This window comes from Lampetra fluviatilis, chromosome 38 (assembly GCF_964198595.1).
Source record: "Lampetra fluviatilis chromosome 38, kcLamFluv1.1, whole genome shotgun sequence".
Lineage (NCBI taxonomy): Eukaryota > Metazoa > Chordata > Hyperoartia > Petromyzontiformes > Petromyzontidae > Lampetra > Lampetra fluviatilis.
This window is the reverse complement of record NC_136312.1, coordinates 1,729,642-1,751,720: the sequence shown is the minus strand read 5'-3', so window position 1 is coordinate 1,751,720 and position 22,079 is coordinate 1,729,642. Positions and strand designations below refer to the sequence as shown.

The 22,079-nt window shown below is 49.4% G+C and overlaps 1 protein-coding gene across 1 annotated transcript; it reads right to left on the bottom strand.

The window, feature by feature from the left end:
- Nucleotides 1-5,333: 5,333 nt before the first annotated feature.
- On the bottom strand, nt 5,334-21,064 carry LOC144945671 (dual specificity tyrosine-phosphorylation-regulated kinase 4-like). Its single transcript, XM_078874237.1, has 11 exons — nt 21,059-21,064; nt 20,386-20,488; nt 19,205-19,362; nt 17,484-17,620; nt 16,705-16,851; nt 11,263-11,401; nt 9,865-9,940; nt 9,308-9,483; nt 7,721-7,781; nt 6,937-7,054; nt 5,334-5,391 (listed from the first exon to the last, which is right to left on the bottom strand). Exons 1-11 carry the CDS (start codon nt 21,062-21,064, stop codon nt 5,334-5,336), a joined length of 1,179 nt encoding a protein of 392 aa, XP_078730363.1.
- Nucleotides 21,065-22,079: the final 1,015 nt, after the last annotated feature.

Here is a 22,079-nt window from a genome sequence, read left to right as displayed (position 1 = left end):
GTCGTGCCAGTCGACCACGTGAGGGGACATGGATGAGGTGGACCCTTTCCCTGGCCAAAGTTGCTACAAGCATCACTCCCCAAAGGTGGTGGGGTCTGTGGGGGCCAAACACACAACATTTTCTCCAAAACTAGCACACCATCACACCAAAATATCACTACACCATCTCTCCACATTACCTTTCTCAAGACAGCACACCACCACGGCCAATTAAATGCACCATCATAGAGCCTCATCGTGTCTCTACAGTGAGGGAAAAAAGTATTTGATCCCCTGCTGATTTTGTGCGTTTGCCCACTGACAAATGATCAGTCTATAATTTTAATGGTAGGTTTATTTGAAGAGTGAGACAGAATAACAACAACAAAAATCCAGAAAAACGCATGTCAAAAATTGTATAAATTGATTTGCATTTTAATGAGGGAAATAAGTATTTGACCCCCTCTCAATCAGAAAGATTTCTGGCTCCCAGGTGTCTTTTATACAGGTAACGAGCTGAGATTAGGAGCACACTCTTAAAGGGAGTGCTCCTAATCTCAGCTTGTTACCTGTGTAGTGGTGATACGCGCTGGGGTAGGGATCGTGTGTCAGCGCGTAGTGATTGGCTGTGTGTATTGGTGACGCGCGCTGATGGTGAAGGATCAGGGGTCAGCGCGGGGTCATGGGTTATGTGGTAGTGATTGGCTGTGTGCCGGTGACGCGCTTGAGAGGGAGTGATCGTGTGGCAGCGCGGCGTGATTGGTTGTGTAGTGGTAACACGCGCTGGGGAAAACGGATCGTAGGAACAGCGCGTCGTGATTGGTCAACTAAGGAGCGATGCTCACGTCGAGGTCCGCATGCACTCCGTCTCCCGTGAGTGGGGACTATATAAGGGGATGCGCACAGGCGCACGGGGAGGGAGTACCAGCGAAGACTGAAGACGGAGGAGGAGGCGGAACCCTGGGACCCGGGGCCGGACGTCCGTGAGAGGGCCGGCTCGTGGGACTCAGAGGTTGTGGCCCACGCCCAAGCTGGGGTGGGCCTGTAGGCTCCACGGACGTTACGGGGTCAAGTAAAGTGTGTGTAGCCGGAGGAATAGAAGCTACACGGGTCAAGTGAAGTGTGTGTAGCCGGAGGAATAGAAGCTACACGGGTCAAGTGAAGTGTGTGTAGCCGGAGGAATAGAAGCTACACGAGTCAAGTGAAGTGTGTGTAGCCGGAGGAATAGTAACTACACGTGTCGAGTGAAATGTGTGTAGTCCGAGGAATAGAGACCACTCGTTGTATAGTGACAAGTCAAGATTTAATAAAAAGTGTGTTACTCGTCAAGGAGTTGCCTGCCGTCATTCAAATACTTCACCTGTATAAAAGACACCTGTTCACAGAAGCAATCAATCAGGATTCCAAACTCTCCACCATGGCCAAGACCAAAGAGCTCCCCAAGGATGTCAGGGACAAGATTGTAGACCTATACAAGGCTGGAATGGGCTACAAGACCATCGCCAAGCAGCTTGGTGAGAAGGTGACAACAGTTGGTGCGATTTTTCGCAAATGGAAGAAACACAAACGAACTGTCAATCTCCCTCGGCCTGGGGCTCCATGCAAGATCTCACCTCGTGGAGTTGCAATGATCATGAGAACGGTGAGGAATCAGCCCAGAACTACACGGGAGGATCTTGTCAATGATCTCAAGGCAGCTGGGACCATAGTCACCAAGAAAACAGTTGGTAACACACTACGCCATGAAGGACTGAAATCCTGCAGCGCCCGCAAGGTCCCCCTGCTCAAGAAAGCACATATACATGCCCGTCTGAAGTTTGCCAATGAACATATGAATGATTCAGAGGACAACTGGGTGAAAGTATTGTGGTCAGATGAGACCAAAATGGAGCTGTTTGGCATCAACTCAACTCGCCGTGTTTGGATGAGGAATGCTGCCTATGACCGCAAGAACACCATCCCCACTGTCAAACATGGAGGTGGAAACATGCTTTGGGGGTGTTTTTCTGCTCAGGGGACAGGACAACTTCACCGCATCAAAGGGACGATGGAAGGGATCATGTACCGTCAAATCTTGGGTGAGAACCTCCTTCCCTCAGCCAGGGCATTGAAAATGGGTCGTGGATGGGTATTCCAACATGACAATGACCCAAAACACACGGCCAAGGCAACAAAGGAGTGGCTCAAGAAGAAGCACATTAAGGTCCTGGAGTGGCCTAGCCAGTCTCCAGACCTTAATCCCATAGAAAATATGTGGAGGGAACTGAAGGTTCGAGTTGCCAAACGTCAGCCTCGAAACCTTAATGACTTGGAGAAGATCTGCAAAGAGGAGTGGAACAAAATCCCTCCTGAATTGTGTGCAAACCTGGTGGCCAATTACAAGAAACGTCCGACCTCTGTGATTGCCAACAAGGGTTATGCCACCAAGTACTAAGTCATGTTTTGCAGAGGGGTCAAATGCTTATTTCCCAAATTAAAATGCAAATCAATTCATAACATTTTTGACATTAGTTTTTCTGGATTTTGTTGTTCTGTCTCTCACTGTTCAAATAAAACTACCATTAAAATTATAGACTGATCATTTCTTTGCCAGTGGGCAAACGTACAAAATCTGCAGGGGATAAAATACTTTTTTCCCTCACTGTATACCATCACAAGACACCATCTCTCGAGAACATTCCACTACTTGACCTCTCCAAATAACACCATCTCTCCACCATCCCACTCATGCAAGCACTTGAAGTGGTAATTTATTACCAATGACAGAATTATATAAATCAGTCACATTAATTGTCTGTTAGTTGATTTTGAAGTTTCCATTCCAGTTGCCCATTATGGGCACTACAGTGGGCTACCAGATCTTTATAATGGAGCATTCTGTGGAAACTATTGCAGTGATGATTGTTGACAACAATTGCTATGAAATCTTCGCAGTCGATCACAGCCTTAAGTGCATGTATGGGGTTTGTGAGGATGTAACATGTATTTTGATTCTGTAGGGGTTGGGATATTTAGGGGTTAGGGCTACACGTACAATGTGATAAAAGTATTGATGGATAAGGTGTTATGTTAACATCAGGTGATAGTGTATATTCATGTGTGTGCTAAGCAGGCTTGAATGAGTGAATGTGGATGTCTGCATCTGTACATAGATGTGTGAGTATGCATTTGTGTTTATGTGCACGTCTTATGTTTGCGTGCCTGTGGGTATGAATTTTTAACACAGAGGCTTTCGCGACCAGTATTATTCATAATAAACGTTTTTGTGTTAGATCACGTTATTTATAAATGTGTCGTAACCTTCCACCACCCGACACGGCCAATCAGTAAAAAAGTGTCGCGCTGACAAATAGACAAATAGTTCACTACTTTAGCCCACCGGTGTGTTGAAGAGTGAATCCACAACATTTCCAGTTTTTTTTGTAAATGTTGTGGTTTCACGCTTCAACACACCGGTGGGCTAAAGTAGTGAACTATTTGTCTTTTGTCAACGTGACACTTTTTTGATGATTGGCCGTGTCGGGTGGTGGAAGGTTACGACACATTTATAAATAATGCGATCTAACACAAAAACGTTGATTATGAGGGTATGAATTTGTGTTTGCATGTGCATGTCTGAATATTCCTGTGGTCATCTTTACTTGAACAGAGGATATTTGGGGAGGTGAAGGACTTCAGCGGGGTGAAGCGTCTCAAGGAGGAGAAGGACCTTGCCACGGAGAAACGCCTCGTGGTAGAGGAGCACCACTTTGAGATCCAGCGCCTTGCCAGGGTGGAGTGCCGCACAGAGGAGAAGTGCCTCAGAGACGATCTCCACCAGCAGCGCCTCATTAAAGTGAAGTGCTTCACGGATGAGAAGCGTCTTGTTCTCCCCGTGGCCGCGTGGATTTTTCTCTGGGTCCTTCGGTTTTTCCCTCCACATTCAGAAACATGTGTTTAAGAGTATTTGGCTGCTATAAATTTCTGCGTAACAAGCCACTTCATGGGTATTTCATTTGTGGCCAGGTCGCGTCTGGAAAAGAGCTGAATAGCAGTGGGCCTTACCTGCTAAAATAAAAATAGATTAGTTTTGTTAGTTTATTTTGTGCCACAGAGGGGGGGGGGATGTCCAATCAAATGGTCGAGATGTGATGTAAGGCGCTTGTGACTTCCCAAAAATATTATTTATTTATGGCAGTTTTTCATATCTACACATGCACAACGACACGCCACTTTCTCCATCTGCCTGACTTGGTATTTTCTTTTTTTTTACTTAAATAAATGTTAATTTCGTTTTGTGTACACGTGTATGTTTGTGTACACCGTTTGGGGAGCGGTGGTACAGCAGTTAACGCCCTACGAACTCAGCCATCTGAGTACGTGGTGTGGTGTGTATAACATCGCAAACCTGGGGAGACAAAGGCAGCCAGACGTGGGGCTGGCCACCCACCCACTTCTGTGCCATGCCGGCCATCATAGGTGCTACCCGCTAACAGCACTTGCCCCAGATATCTGTTAACGGCGATACGGGGTACTTTTGTCTTTTTGTGCAATTGTGTGCGTCTGCGCGACGCATGCGACGATGTGCATGTTTGTGTTTGATAAATGTACATCCGCAATGTGTGTGTGACGCGTATGATGCGCGTGTGTGACGAGGGTTGGAACAGCAATTCACGCACTGCCCTATCCACACGGCGACCTCTCCTCAACGCCTCGAGCCTCGGCGGAGAGCGCCGCGAGTTGACTCCAACTCCGGGTTTTCAGGGACAAACACCCCACCCCACCGCCCCTCTCCCCAGGCCCGCAGTGTTGGGGGGGGGGAGAAGTTGCCCCCCCCTCAATCCACGCTCAGGAACTTCCGCTTCTTCGCCGTGTTCATGTACAGTCGCCAGGGCCACTCCACCTCGGCGGTGGCCGCGTTGTCCAGCATGCCCAGTTTAATCTCGTAGACTGCGCGACACACGAAGGCAAAGATCCTCCCCATGTAGCCTTTAAGACCGTGTGGGAAAAGCGCTGTTCGCTTATTAGCACGTAGGAAAGCCACCACAGCACACGAAGGGGTGGGTGTGGGTGGCCAGCATTACGCCCGGTCATCTTTAAATTTACACATCGCATCGGGGTGGGGGAATGCGGGTCAGGTCACGGCACAGCGAATGCGACCAGAGCAGCGACCCCACCGACTCAAGTTCCGACCCGCTCTGCAAGTCACTTGCGGGCCGCGCGGCCCGACGCTAGACTCTTACATTCAAGCCCATCATCCTCCCTGGGGTCGACCACTTAGTAGGGAAGTCCACAAGGATTTTCCACCGTCTCCGCAGGGGTATAAAGTGGAGACGAGCTGGAACGTGTCAAGCAGACTTACACTTCATCTTGAATCACGGTCCCACCTCCTTCAACTCGATGTCCTTGCCGTCGCGCTTGTAGACGTGGTGCCTGTTGGGGGGGGGGGGGGGGGGCACAGAGGTCACAGGAGGGGTCGCGGCAAGTCACACGGACGGTGCTGGACTCTCATTACGCGTCCTAGCAGACGTTTGCCAGTTAGAGGCCAACGCCCGCCCTGTTAAAAACTGCGGATGCATAAACAAATGAACAACATTACGTGCCGTCAGCTCAGAGATGGCGTTAAATAAAAACTCTGTGCCCATGCTCGAAAACTCAAGTAAAACGAAACTATTTTTATTTTACCACTGAGCTATGTAGCTCTTCACATAAAAATGTATAGCTGCCAAATACTCTAAATTCAAGTTTTTAAATGTGGAGGGAAAAACCCGGAGGGCCCGGAGAAAAATCCATGCGACCAGGAGGAGAACATGCAAACTCCGAATATACAGGCGTCAGGGTCGGGATCGAACCTATGACCTCCTGTATACCTGGCGAAGTCGTCAACATCTCACCACCGTGGCATGCCGGCGTTACGGTGAAAATTTACAGTTTGTAAAACAACCCGCAAATGACCTAGTTGGGTCAAATCACATCGCAACATCAAAATAGTTTAGTTTCACATATGTGCATTGTCGGGGTCTGCACTCAAGGCCACCAGGGCCCCCAAGTGGCTCGCGGTGGGCCTTGCAATGAAGAACGCTGCGGCAGACCCATCGGCGACGGACAGCGGACGACGACGACCGAGACGTTGCGAGGAGGCGCGGCGGCAGCGCACCTGAACGAGATGTAGTCGTCGTCTTTGGCGAGCGTGATGATGCGCCGGCTGTCCTCCTTGGGCACAGTGGTGGTGGGGATGGCCCGGGTGGTGGTGGTGGCCCGGATGGTGGTGGTGGTGGGGATGGCCTGGGTGGTGGTGGCCCGGATGGTGGCGGTGGTGGGGATGGCCCGGGTGGTGGTGGTAGCCCGGATGGTGGTGGGGGTGGCCTCACTGGCGGTGGTGGCCCGGGTGGTGGTGGGGGTGGCCCTGCTGGTGGTGGCCCGGATGGTGGTGGTGGTTTGGAGCTAGCTGTGAGCCAGCGCCTGCTCAGGCGTCATCCGGAGATTCGGATCCCATCTGTTGGGAGACGCACGGGGAGGGAGGGGGGGGACGCACACGTGGTGAGAGGGGCATGGTGAGATGATTTGACAGGGTGGGAGGTGGGGGAAGAGTGGGGAGAGGGGGGGGATGGAGATGGTGGGAGGGAGTGGTGGTGGGTAGTGAGTGGGTGGCAGAGCTGTCAACCCGTACGGATTATTCCATATTCTTGTACACGGAAATTGAGTTTTCAGGTCCGTACGTAGTGCAGCCGTTTCAATCCTGGGTAAAAATAATAATTTGTATCTATTTGTTTGTGTTTGTCCCTTGTGATGGGACTTTCTAGGATGAACGTTGAGATTTATAAGGGGCACGGAGTAACCGACAATGTCTGAGTTGGGTCTGTTGTAAGGTAGGGCACTGATAAGGTGTTGACAGGTATAGGATGGTGAGTGGGGGTGAGTGGTGTGGGGATAAGTGGGGAGACGTGGGGGTGAGCGAGGGGTGAGTGTGGTTCGTACTGCAGGCAGCGGTTGACGAAGTCCACCAGCTGAGGGTGGTGGCCCTGCAGCGCGCGGTGCAGAGGGAGGCTTCCTGGTGGCCGCTGCTTGGACAGGTTGTCGGGGAGGCCCTCAGAGTCTGCAGAGAGACGCACGCAGTCACCAACCACCACGTCGCCCACATACCTGCTCATCCACTAACCTACCCACCTACCTATCCACCTACATACCCACTCACCCACCCATCTACCCACCCACCCACTCACCCACTCACCGAAACACCTACATACCCACTCATCCACCTACCTACCAACCTACCTAACCACCCTACACACCTACTCACCTGCCCACTTACTCACCTACCCTCACACCGACCCACTCACCCACCCACCTATGCACTTACCCACCTACCCACCCACTCGCCCACCTACCTACCTACATATCCACTCACCCACCTACATACCCACTCACCCATCTACATACCCACTCTCCCACTCACTCACCCACCCAACCACTCACTCACCTACCTACTCACCTTCCCAACCACTCACTCACCCACCTACTCACCCACCCACTCACCCACCCACTCACCTAACCACCCACCTGCTCACTCACCCACGCACCTATGCTTCATCACGACTGCTACTGGGAGCCCAAAACCCCACCCCACCCCCGAGATAATCAGAGTCCCCCCCAGCCCCCCCCCCCACAAAATAACCATATAAGAGCCTCACTGCCACCCCCACCTAACAAAACGGAATGGGTTACGTCGCTTGCGCCAGCCTGCCCGAGCTCCTCGACTCACCAAAGAAAAGTGTCCTGTTTGGGGCGTCGTCCACCATCTTTTTCGGGGGCATGCCCAGGATCTGCGCATGGTTTCGGACGAAGACAAAAGGAGGAGGGGGGGGGTTACAGCCGGTGGAGCCTCAGCGGGCCCATTGGGGCAAATGCTGTCTGTCAGCGGTGAGTCGTGGTGGAGGCAGCGCCTGTGGAGGCCGGCACTGTGTACAAAGACAACAATCCCCGCTTCCCCGTATTATCCTCATCTCATTGCTGGGGCAAGTGCTGTTTAATCGCGAGCAGCACCTATGAAGGACGCACTGTGTACAAAGACAACAATCCCCCTCCCTCTCCTTATTAGCCTCATCTCATTGCTGGGGCAAGTGCTGTTAGCAGCGAGCAGCACCTATAAAGGCATGAACGGCACACGAGGGGGTGGGTGCCCAGTGCCACGCCTGGCCACCTTTGTCTCCCCCAGTGGAAATGTTTACTACACACTGCTACACCAGGTACAGTAGAACCTCTGGTCACGAATGCTTCTGATCACGACCAAATCGGGTTCCGACCAAAAAATTCACAAAAAATTTTAATCTGGTAATGAACACATACTCGGGTGGCGATCAAACACGGCCGCGGCCGATTTCCCCTTCCGTGCCATTTTTTTGTTGAATTACACAACGCGTAACAGTTATGTATGTAACTTTTGTTATATAAAATTCCTAGTAAGATATTAATTTTGTGAGTGTAGTCATACCCCTCCCCCCTCATTCAAGCCGTAATTTAGAGAGCGAAAGCGCTGAGTACGTAAATCGCTCACGTAATAACCCGTTAATCTCTTCTCACATCATTCATACGATGATGCGGTGAAGTAAACGTTCATACGATATTACGGTGAATGCTTCCAAAAACAATACTGTAAGCAAATATTACTGTTAACTTACTTTCAATAGAAACATGAATTTCTCATGCAAATATTCTCTCTCTCAGAATCGACCGACTGATGTAGCAGACGAAACAATCATCTTGTTGAACGATTCTAAACCTTGAAGCGGCAATGTTAGTTTTCCCTGTTGTTCAAGGTTTTCTCAGTGTTATTCAATGTTTTTACATTTAGTTTACTATTACACTGTGAATTTTACGGCATAATTAACTATTTTTGTGCTTAAAAATCCAAAAATATACAATATTTATATACAGTTTGTAGGAGTCTCGAACGGATTAATCGTATTTACATACAATCCAATGGGGAAATTAGGTTCGAGTCACGACCAAATCGGGTTGCGACCAACGTTATGGAACGAATTATGGTCGTGACCAGATGTTCTACTGTACTCGCTTGAGGCTTAGTCGACCTATGAGAGGCCCTGGACCAGTTCAGATAGTCCTCTCTGGTGTTTGGGGCCGTGAGAGGGAATCAAACTCTATGAGTATGGGTTTCTGTGGGTCTGTATGGGTCTCTATGAGTATGGGTCTCTGTCGGTCTGTATGGTCTCTATGAGTATGGGTCTCTGTGCAGACCCACATAGACCCATACCCATAGACACCTGCCCGCCTACCCACCATACCCACCCACTATACCCACCGTACCCACCCACCCACCCACCGCCCGTACCTCAATGCAGCAGGGCAGGTGTTCTTCGACGGCAGGTGAATCGAAGAGCACCTTGCCGGTGGCCAATTCGGCCAAGGTACAGCCCAGGCCCCACATGTCCGCAGCGCAGGTGACATCGTAGCCCAGCAGCAGCTCCGGGGCCATGTAGGGCAACGTCCCACCCACGTTTTGGGCTGCTGCACAGCAACAACAACGACGATGAATATGAAGTAATCCCTCCGTCAACAGCGACGTGGGGGGAACAAGTTTTTTTTTTGTCGGCTAAACGCGTAGTCGGCTTCTGCGACCGATATTTCACGGCGGAGGCGAGTTATTGGGTTGGACAGCGTACTCTGGCTGCCTGCCTGATGATGATGCTCGGCTGTAAACGCTCGAATTGTAAGCGTCGTAGTGTGTCTACATCTCCAGCACACCGGTTAGTGCTGTGCAAGTGGCGAATTGGCGAGTCCTGTTTACGTGACGCTGAATCTCGCCGGCCGGCTGCGTTTACATTGACGCCATCAAACTCCCCCCCCCCCCCCCCAAAAAATTCCACGCATGCACGCAAGGCCACTCACTTTTATGCTTCAGGTAAAAGCTGAACCCGAAGTCGGTGACCCTCACTTTGCCGGCCGCGGTGAGCAGAATTTTGTCCTGGACAAAGGGGAGAGACAAAGAAGGAATTCCACGGTCTGAGGTTACGGCGAGAGTGTCCAGCCAGCAGTGGGTCGATCACGCAAAGTGACGCATTGACACCCACACGGGCAGCCCCCCGCCCGACTTGCGACACGGGCTACGTGCCTGAGACCCGTTCAAAGTTGTATTTTACTATCAGGGTGTAAGGCCCCGCTGAGCTGTTGTGTAGGTCTTTTATCGCAAACGACCCGGCCATCACGTAATACAGCAGCTCAACCAAGGGGCTGATATCATCGTCAGCATCATCATCAGCATCATCAGCATCATCATCATCATAATTTCGTGGACATATATAGCAGCAGCCAAACACTCTAGAGACGTCTTTCAACTGGCCCTTAAAGACCCATACTCATAGAGACCCATACACATAGAGACCCACACAGACATAGAGACCCATACTCATAGAGACCCATACAGACCCACAGAGACCCATACTCATAGAGACCCACACAGACATAGAGACCCACATACTCATAGAGACCGACATACTCATAGAGACCCATACAGACCCACAGAGACCCATACTCATAGAGACCCACACAGACCCACAGAGACCCATACTCATAGAGACACATACTCATAGAGACCCACAAAGACCAACAGAGACCCATACTTATAGAGACTCACACAGACCCATACTCATAGAGACCCATACAGACCCACAGAGACCCATACTCATAGAGACCCACAAAGACCAACAGAGATCCATACTCATAGAGACCCACACAGACATAGAGAGACCCATACTCAGAGACACAGACTAAAACTAAGCTATGTTTTACTTTACTAGGTGTAAGGCCCCACTCTGAGCTGCTGTGCAGCTGTTTTGTCGGAAGCTCCCTGGCCATCACAAACGATAGCTCAACAACGTGGGCTGATATCAACATCATCATGCGGAAAGGTTACAGCAGCTGTCAAATACTCTAAACGCGTGGTCATGTTGATTCTGAACGTAGAGGGAAAAACCGGAGGGCTTGGAGGAAAATCCACGTGACCACCACGGGGAGCGAGAGAGACGCAAACTCCAAATATACGGCAGGCGTCAGGGTTGTGATCGAACCCGCGACCCCCTGTATACCAGGCGAGGTAGTTAACATCTCCTAGCCACAGCTGCCTACCGTCAACCTGCTACCTCTATCTGGAAGGAGGAGGTGGCAGAGTCACAGTAGATTGACGAGCCAGCGCATCGACCCCGTGATCAACCGTGGCCGGCCTGCCTCCGCGCCAGCTAACCGAGCGCCCCGATGAGAGGGCGTGACCACCGCGCCCGCTCCGCTCACCGGCTTGATGTCCGCGTGGACGATGCCCCGCCCCTTGGCGTACAACAGGAAGTCGAGGATGGCCCTGGTGTGCTCCCTCAACCGCCTCACGTAGATTCGCCCGATGCTCCCTTTCCTCATGACGTCGTAGAGGCTCTGCCTGGCACGACAACGACGACGACGTTTAAACCCCTTTCCCGTTCCGATGACGTCCGCTCGGCGACCCACGACCCGGACCCCAAACCGACTTGTGCCACTTGGTTAGTTTTGGGGGGGGGGGAGGGGTCATGAAACGCCTCGTCGCTCCGCGGTATTCATCCGCGGCCTCGCCGCACCGCACTAGCGCCAAGGGAACTGAATATTTTGTGATAATAACTTCATTATGATTTTATAATAATTTCACTATGATTATGTTATTCCCTTTTATTATTTCATTATTATCATTTTATTACTATCATATCACAATTTAACAATAAATTTATTCTATTTATTATTATTGTATTATCAATATTTATTAATAAAAAATTGTATTATAATTTTAATTAGCAATATATTCGTATTATTTCATTATAATTTCATTATCTTAGAATTTTTTCCGTCATTTAATTGCCATATTAATGTTAATTAGTATTTTTTCATTATTATTCACCTATTAATATCGTATTATTTTATTATTTTATAAAATAGCCTATTAATTTTACTAGCAGGTGTACCCGTTCTTCGCACGGAAATTAATAGTTTAGTCCATCACAGATGTGACGTTATCGCTCACTGCCATGCAATAGATTATATCCATTATTACCCCCCAAAATACAAAAGTCTATTTTTATACTTTTTACATTGTGTACAGTACGGAAGCTACCCACGTGCCAAATTTCAAGTTTGTTGCATGTTGGCAAGTATGCTAAACATTTCGAGCAGACACACATATCCACACATTTCCCTTTTATTTCTACGTAGATTCTCATGAAAAAAATGAATGTATGATTCATGGGGAGCATTTCCGTGAGTCGCGTCTTCCGCAACCCGGGGGACTTCCTGCATCTGCTTTGTCGCCACGGTGTTCTGCGATTGTCGATAACGCAGCGGTTCGCCGTGCTGAGCTGCTTGACCCACGGGGGCCACGTGGGCGCGTGCTGCTCGACTTCCCAGAGCTTTGGAGACTCGGTTGCCAAACAAATTGTGCTTGTAAAATTGTCAGATTAATTATTGCATGAATTAATTATCAAAATAGCAATTAATTAAGTTATGTATTCGATTAAATTAATTGATTTAACGAGGCGAGACATCTTTTGATGAATTGTTAACTATCTTTAAACTCATTAAATAAACTGCAAAAAGAAGTTAATTATGAAAGGTATTAAAAAAAAGCTATTTTGGAACAAATTAGAAAATTAATCCCCCCCCCCCTGCCCACTTTGCGCAAGAGCACAGAAGCCTGATCACCACATCTGTGCCTCTATATAAAGAACGAAACAGGTGGAATTCTCCACAAACTGTGGCTGTCGCCTGATGAAGCCAGTTGTAATTACTGGCGAAACATCATATTCAGAGATTGTAAATGTTTTGGCTTGGCTCTCCAACACACCGTTGTGCTGTACCATTATACTACACTTCTTCTTCTTGTTCGTCCATCATAGTTGATGATGACCATGGCACGTTTGTCATTTTGTTGGGTTTTGATGAGTGCGCAGATGGCTGAACAGGCCAATCCGAGCCCGGAATTCTCTGTGGCACACTGGACAGGTCAGGGAGGATGTAGAGCTCTGAGGCGCAGCCACAAGTCCTTGGTAGATTTGCACTGCTGCCTCTTCAAGATAGCACAGGAGCTTCTACTCTCACAGAGGACTGCACCGTCCTATACTTTTCTTCTCCAGGCAGGTCGGTCCTGTGCTAGGGATTCCCAGCTTTTCAGGTCGAATCCAAAGCTCTTCAAGAAAGCTTTAAGGGTGTCCTTGTAGCGCTTTGTGGGGCCACCTTGTGCTCGCTTGCCATTCTTCAGCTCGCCAAAGAAGACTTGTTTTGGAAGTCTCGCGTAGGTCATTCTGGTCACGTGGCCAGTCCATCTAAGCTGTTCCTTAGCAAGCAAGGTGTAGATGCTGGGGATATTCGCCTTGCTGAGGACTTCCGTGTCAGGGATTCTGTCTTGCCACTTGATCCTCAGCAGTTTCCTCAGACAGCTCAAGTGGAGATGATTCAATTTCTTGGCATGTCGCTGGTAAACTGTCCAGGCTTCGCACCCATACAGAAGAGTTGGTAAGACAACAGCCCGGTAGACCTTCAGTTTTGTCTCCTGCTTGATGCCAGTCCTTTCCCATACCGAGTCACGTAGACGCCCAAAGGCTGCACTGGCCTTGACAATCCTGATGTTAACTTCATCATCTATGTGCACAGCGCGAGACAGTGTACTACCAAGGTAAATAAACTTGTCAACGGCTGAAAGCTTTTGCCCATTCATAAAGATGGTTGGCTCAGTGAAGGGTTTCCCAGCAGTAGGTTGGTATAGGACGTCAGTCTTCTTTGTGCTGATTGTTAGGCCGAAGTTGTTACAAGCTGAGGAGAAGTGGTCGATACTGTCCTGTAGATCTTTATTTGAGCCAGCAGCCAGAGCACAGTCATCAGCAAACACAAGTTCTCGAACAGTGACTTCCTCCACTCTAGTTTTGGCTTGCATCCTCCGCAGATTGAATAGCCCACCGTCAAAACGGTAGATGAAGTTAATCCCAGTGTTGTGGTTCTGGAATGAGTCTTGCAGCATGGCAGAAAACACCTTGCTGAAGAGCGTTGGCGCTAATACGCAGCCTTGCTTCACCCCGTTTGTGATTGGGAACGGATCAGAGAGTTCTTGCTGGTCTCTGACGCTGGCCATCATGCCATCATGGAGATTGCGCACGATGCCAATTAACTTGTCTGGACACCCATACTTGGCCATGATTTCCCATAGGCCCTCCCGGCTGACTGTGTAGAATGCTTTTGTTAGATCCCCGAAAGCCATATATAGATCAACATTTTGTTCTTGGCATTTCTCCTGTAACTGCTGGGCAGTAAATACCATGTCAGTGGTTCCGCGGTCTTTTCTGAAACCACACTGACTCTCAGGTAGCAGAACCTGGTCTAGGTGGACAATTAGGCGGTTCAGAAGGATTCTTGCCAAGATTTTGCCAGCGATTGATAATATAGAGATGCCTCCATGGTTGTCGCAGTCCTGCCGATTGCCTTTCCTCTTATATAGATTGATTATAGTGGTATCCTTGAACTCCTTGGGAACGGCTTCTAATTTCCACAGAGACTGGAAGAGGTCGGTCAGTTTCTCGACTAAGCGTGGCCCTCCAGCCTTATAGATTACTGCTGGAATGGCATCGGACCCTGGAGCTTTGCCTGATGAGAGGAGTGTTATGGCTTTGCAGGTTTTCTCAATGGATGGTAGAACAGCAAGGGACTGGTTTATTTCAACTTGAGGCAGTCTCGCAATTGCCTCCTCATTTATGCATGATGGCCGGTTGAGGACTGCGCTGTAGTGTTCGGCCCACCTTGCAAGTATTTTGTCCTTCTCTGTGAGGAGTGTTGTTCCATCTGCATTCAGGAAAGGTGAAGTTCCTGAGCGTTGCGGACCATAGACCTGCTTGAGTGCATCATAGAGGCAATTGGTGTTGTTACTGTCAGCGTAGGATTGAATCTCTTCAGCTTTTGCGCACAGCCAGGTGTCTTGCATGACTCTGAGTCTCTGCTGGACAATCCTGCGAATGTTGAGGAAGGCAGTTTTCTTTAAACTTGAGCTGCTGTCATTCAGATATGTTTTATGCAGGCGGTGTTTTTCGTCAACGAGTGCTCGGATTTCTACATCGTTCTCATCAAACCAATCTTGATGTGTACGTAATGGAACACCAAGTGATTCAAGGGCTATAGAATGCAGCACGGTCTTGAGAGCAGTCCAGTCTGCCTCAGCGTCTGTATGCTCGAAGTTTAGAGACTCCAGGTGATGGTCTAGAGCCTCAACAAAGGCTAATCTGGTGTGTTCCTGTTGTAGGCGAGTGATGTTAAGACGCTTGCCACGTCTTTTTCCTTGTGGGCGTCTGGGAGGCTGAATCCGGATGTTAAGTTTGGAGATGATGAGACGATGGCCAGTCCAACATTCAGCACCACACATTGCCTTGGTCACCCTGACATCGTGCCGGTCGCTCCTCCTCATGATGACGTAAGCAATCAAGTGCCAGTGGTGTGAACAAGGATGCATCCATGAAGTTTTCTTGTGCTTTGGTAGTTGGAATATTGTGTTGGTGATGAGCAGGTCAAATTCAGAGCATGTTTCAGCAGCAGAAGACCGTTGCTGTTACATTTTCCAATGCCATATCTGATCCTGAATAGGGCTGCTCAGTCACTCAGGATGCTGCCGGACACTGCTGCTTCGGTCCAGTGAGGGAACGACCAATATCCTGAGCCGCCTGCGTGCAGGTTTGCGGCTACAGCTTCCAGCATATCCGTGCCTGCTGCTTCGTCGCTCACCCATCGCCACAGGACTTGGATAATGACGATGGTAAAAAGTGCCATGACTTGCGCGGAGAACTTGGATTTAAGTGAGGGTGATTTGCGCAGCTTCAACCTCACTCTCTCGACCAGCCGCATCTGTACCCAGTGGCAAGACGTAGTCAAGACGACTGGAGATGGTCCTGGTTGCAGTGGAAGGTCCGAAGACCCGTTTTGGTGGAATTTCCTCCACCAGGGGTTCCACATGCTCTGGCTCAGACAAGCTGAATTTTCCGGGTTCGTTAACCGCCGCCCGGGGTTCGGCGTTGACAGCTGCTGACTGTACCGACTCACCAGGGATGTTGAGCTGATGTGCGCCTACGGTAGCAGCTAGAGGGCGGGCCAGATGGAACAAGCCTGAGGCACAACTAGCTGGTCAGACACACTATACACTACTATACACTATACTTTCTACTACACTATACACTACACTACTATACACGACACTTTCTACTACACTATACACTACACTATACACTACTATACACTACAATACACAACTATACACTACACTTTCTACTACACTATACACTACTATACACTACTATACACTACTTTCTGCTACATTATACACTACTATACACCACACTATACACTACTACACTTTACACGACACTACACAATAGTGCTATACTAGTAACGAATTGTCACGTTCTGTTTGCGTGACAACCCTTACTAGTTGGCTATGTTGGGTGGTTGTGGGTTTAACGACACAACATTTATATATTTACTTGATCTAACCCAAAAATATCTTTATTATGGATGATATTGGTCGCGAAAGCCATGCGTGTGAAACTCAATTTAATAAATGTGATAAATCTGGTTGCTTGATCAAATATTAAATAAATATTTATTCCGAAATAAATCAACTATCGAGCGGAGCAATGGACACGCACACGCACGTGGGTGGGTGGGTGGGGGGGTGGGAGGTTCGCATACTTCAAGAGCTCGACGACGAGGCAATTGTGTCTGCGGAATTGGAACATGTCCAGGACCCGGATGACTCCGTAGCGCTCATCGCTGGCCTTGCCCTGCAGCTCCTTGGCCACCTCCAACTCCGTCCTCTGGCGGGCCGCTGTCGAGGAGCTGCGCAGCGGGAAGGCCACGAAATCAACGGTGACTCTCTGTGGGTGTCTCTGTGGGGTCTCTGTGGGTGTCTCTGTGGGTTACTTTGCTGGTCTTTGTGGGTCTCTGGGTCTGGGTGTTTCTGTGGGCCTCTGTGGGTCTCTAAGGGTCTGGGTGCATCCGTGGGTCTCTAAGGGTCTGGGTGTCTCTGTGGGTCTCTATGGGTCTTTGTGGGTCTGTATGGGCCTGTTAGTTTATAGTTAGCAATAGTTGTATGGCAGTTATTATTTTGTTAGTTAATTTTCGTTCATAGCAGTAGCCTTACGGCAGGTTATTATTTCGTGAGTTCGTTCATAGTTAGTAAGTTTTATGTCAGTTAGTCTGTTACTTTATAATTAGCAGCAGTTTTATGGCAGTAAGATATTGTTAGTTTATAGTTAGCAGCAGTTTTATGTCAGTTAATATTTTGTTAGTTCATATTTAGCAGCAGGTTTATGTCAGTATTTTGATAGTTTATTGTTAGCAGAAGTCTTACGGCAGTTAGTATTTTGTCAGCGAGTCCATAGTTAGTGGCAGTTTCACGGCGGTGCCTCCAATCATTTGATGATTATTTTCCGAGAGAGCGGGCCACCGCGGAAGGCCCTCCGACTCACGACAAGGGCAGCGACAGCATCTTGACGGCCACGAGCAGTTTGGTTTTGTGGTCGAGGCACTGCAGCACCAGGCCCTGGCCTCCCTCGCCGATCATCTTCTGCACCTCATAGCGGTAGTGGAGCTGTTCCTTGCGGACCTAGGAGGCGGAGGCCGGTAGAGTCGTCGCAATCAGAGCGTCGAACGTTCGGTAGTTGCAGCAGTAGTCGGGGCTTCCACGACTGTCATTATCAGCTACGGAGGTTTCTTTTTGCTTGGGTGTTAGATCGTGGAAATGTATAAATGTTTCGTTAAACTGCCGAATGCTTGACTTAAAGCTTTCGTGACTGCAGGAATTCATATTCTTGGATCTTTTGGTAATATCACGTAGATAGGTTCAAAGATAATAAAAACAAATAACGGACAACTATGACGTTTCGATCGCAACGCAAGCGGTCGTCTTTCTGTTATTTTGTATTATTTTCTTTGAACCTATCTACGTGACTTTACCGAAAGACCCAAGAATACCGAATGCCGTTAAAACTTGGGGGGGGGGGGGTTGTTCGCCTTTTTGCGTTTATTCATCTAACACTGGGTAGTGAGACGCTGATGGTGAGACACTGGTGGTGAGACACAGGATTTGGGACACTGGTAGTGAGACACTGGTGGTGAGACACTGGTGGTGAGACGCTGGTGGTGAGACACTGGTGGTGAGACACTGGTAGTGACATACTGGTAGTGAGACACTGGGTAGTAAGACACTGGTTGTGAGACACTAGTGGTGAGACACTGGTTGTGAGACACAGGTTGTGAGACACATGTTTTGGGACACAGGTTTTGGGACACTGGGTAGTGAGACTGGTGGTGAGACACAAGTTGTGAGACACTGGGTAGTGAGACACTGGTGGTGAAACACTGGTGGTGAGACACTGGGTAGTGAGACACTGGTATTGAGACTAGGCCCTAAAGAAGGCTGCTCTCTCTGGTGTAGACCAATCAGTTTCAAAGGCAATGCCACACATTATCAGAGCATGTTTTTGTCTGCATGTTAACCACAAGTATGTGTTTTTATGTCCAGAAAGGCTACAGCCTATTGCTACGCTGTTAAAGGCCCCACACTGAGCTGCTATGGAGCGACCTGGCCATCACAAATCATTGCTCAACGAAGTGGGGCCTCATCATTATTACCGTGTGGAAATTTACAGCAGAAGCAGCCAATTGCTCTTTGACGTTATTTCTAAATGTGGAAGGAGAAAAACGGAGGACCCGGAGAAAAATCCACGCAACCACGGGGAGAGAGAGACGCAAACTCCAAATATACAGCAGGCGTCAGGGTCGGTATCGAACCCACGACCTCCTGTATACCAGGGGAGGGAGTTAACATCTCCTGGCCACCACGGCCGACGTCGTGAGTGGATTAGCCAAAGTTTACTACATACGGTGCGAAATAACTTGAACACTTTCACAGAGACCCACAGACACCCAGACCAATAAAGACCCAAACAGATCCTTAGACACTCACAGAGACCCCCAGAAACCCGTAACACAAAACCCTAACTGACTGTCTGTGTCTGATGATGGTGGCAAGTTTAACGATTACATATTTATACTCATGCCTTCTAACCCAACAAAAACCTCTGTGGGTGTCTAATGGTGTCTCTTTGGATGCCTTTGTGGGTCTCAATGGGAGTGGGTCTCTGTGGGTGTCTCTTTGGGTCTCCATGGGTGTCACTGTGAGCCTCACAGGGATGTAGTTGTTGTTATCGTCGTCGTAGCTGTCGTTGTTGTTGCCGCCCCGGGGTTTGCCGACCTTGTCCACAGTGAAGAACCATACTTGTTTCATGGCCTCCAGCTCCAGCTTTTGGCGATGACTTACCTGAGGCCCAAAGAGATCCAGGATCGCTGCACACGTGACAACAACAACGATATCTTAGACTTTTAACTATTTCTGTTTTGTTTACATGCCAAGTAAGACCCCCGCTAGAGCTATATCGCCATCGTCGTAATTATCATCACGTGGAGACTCATCACTCCACTCAGACCCACAGAAACCCATACTGGTATCGAACCATAGAGAACCACACTCATATAGATCCATAGACCCACAGAGATCCATGCTCATATCGAACTATAACGACCCATAGAGACCCATACTAAAACTAAACTATATATATTTTTATTTTGGCAGGTAAGGCCCAACCGAAGTGGCTGTGATCTTCATCACGTGGAAATATATAGCGGCAGCCAAATACTGTATACCCACGTAACATGGCTGCCATGACATCCCTCGTGCAACATGGCCACCATGACAACCCACATGCAATGTGGCTGCCATGACATCCCCCATGCAACATGGCCATCAGGACATCCCTCATTCAACATGGGCGTAATAAAGTCCCCCATGTAACATGGCTGCAGTGACATCCCCCATTCAACATGGCCGCAATCAAGTCCCCCTTGCAACATGGCCGCAGTGACATCCCTCATGCAATATGGGTGCCGTGACATCCCCCATGCAACATGGCCACCATGACAACCCCCATGCAACATGGCCACCATGACAACCCCCATGCAACATGGCCGCTGTAATATCCCCAATGCAGCATGATCATCATGACCATCATGACATCCCTCATTAAACATGGCCGCCCTAAAAACCCCCATGCATCATTGCAGCCATGAAATCTCGCATGTAACATGGCCATAGTGACGCCCCCCATGCAGCATGGCCGTAGTGAAGTACCCCATGCAACATTGCTGCCGTGATATCCCCCATGCAAAATGGGCACAATGAAGTCTCCCATGCAACAGGACTGCAATAAAGTCCCCTAAGCCACATGGCCAACGTGAAGTCCCCCATGAAAAATGGCGGTAGTGACTTCCCTCCATTCACCGTGGCCACTTTTGCTCACTGCTGTTCCTCACCTCGAGGCGATTTACCTTGGATAAGGCCGGTGCCGGTTGCGGACAACGCACTCCACGTGTTGCCAGAGACTGCCTCTCTCCTTCTTGCTCCAGCTTGGCTCGTCTACATGCACATACACACACACATAAAAACAATATTGGAGTAGGCTCCTCTACACACAAACTTCAAATAAACAGTAGATGTTACGGTCGGGGTCGAACCCACGACCTACTGGAAACCAAGTGAGGTTGTTAATATGTCGCCATTGTGGTGCCACAGAGTAGTGTACAGGCATCACAAACACTCACTACATCTCGCAGAGGATCGTTCCGCCGTTCGGTTTGCAAGTGCGAGTTGTAAGTCGATGTTAAGCAAATATATATTTCATGGAAGCTCGTTCGTAGTGTGGGTGGTGTTTGTAAGTGTGGGTGGTGTTCGTAGTGTGGGTGGTGTTCGTAAGTGAGGGTGTTGTTCGTAAGTGAGGGTGTTGTTCGTAAGTGAAGGTGGTGTTCGAAAGTATGGGTGGTGTTCATAAGTGCTATTGGTGTTCGTAAGTGCTGGTAGTGTTAGTAAGTGCTGGTGGTGTTCGTAAGTGAGGGTGGTGTTAGTAAGTGTGGGTGGTGTTCGGAAGTGTGGGTGGTGTTGGTGAGTGCTGGTGGTGTTCGTAAGTCGAGCGTAGGGGCCCATGCGTACCTCCATGGTGTTGATACTCAGAGTGGCTTCTCTCACGCAGCAGTTCCCAAGGTCTCTGTGTGGAAAGCTGTGGGTGGGTGGGGGGGGGGTGGAGATGGTGTAGAGAGTCACAACACGAACTCACATCCTCACCACTTTCCCATATCCCCCAACCAGGAACCCACCATTCTAACCACGAACCCCCATCCTCACCACAAACTCACAACACGGACTCACATCCTCACCACGAACTCACAACAAGGACACACATCCTCACCACGAACTCACAACATGGACTCACATCCTCACCACGAACTCACATGGACTCACATCCTCACCACGGAACCAATCTCACCAATAACCCACAAGACGGACCCACACACTCACCACGAACCCACAACACAGACCCACACACTCACCACTAACCCACAACACGGACCCACACACTCACCACGAACCCACAACATGGACCCACACACTCACCACGCACCCACATCCTCACCACGGATCCACACACTCACCACGAACCCACAACACGGAACCACACACTCACCACGAACCCACAACAGGGACCCACACACTCACCATGAGTCCACAAAACTCACCTCGTCAAAAGTTTCGCTCGGATGGCTTCAGCAGAAGTTGTTCGAAAGGCGACGATGATGAAGCTGAAGCAGCTGAAGTTTAAGAAGCTGCCATCTCCTTCACGCCCGTCTCGAACACTGAGGAAGCACGTGGTGATTGCGACGTAACCGGTGATGTCACAGAGCGAAGGACGTGACCACGCCCCCTTTAGCTACGCCCTCCGAGTGACGTGCCAATGCGCGACCACTCCTCCGGAAGCTGCCCCCCGCCCCTCCTCTTTGGGTGACCTCCACTTCCAGCTTCTACTTCCGCTTCCGGTCGGGGCGAATGGCGGCGATGGCGGGAAAAATCTGAACCCTGTCTGGGCCTCTTCGTGGTCGACTCAGCCTGAAGATGCCGACACGGGGCTTTGTGTGAGGTGAGTCTGTGGGTCTCTGTGTGGTGAGTTTGTGGGTCT

Coding starts and splice junctions, on each gene's coding strand:
- LOC144945671 (XM_078874237.1), bottom strand. Junction 19,363..20,385: donor CCAAGGTAAATCGCCTCGAG/GTGAGGAACAGC, acceptor TCACGTGTGCAG/CGATCCTGGATCTCTTTGGG. Junction 9,941..11,262: donor TCCACGCGGACATCAAGCCG/GTGAGCGGAGCG, acceptor CCCTTTGTCCAG/GACAAAATTCTGCTCACCGC.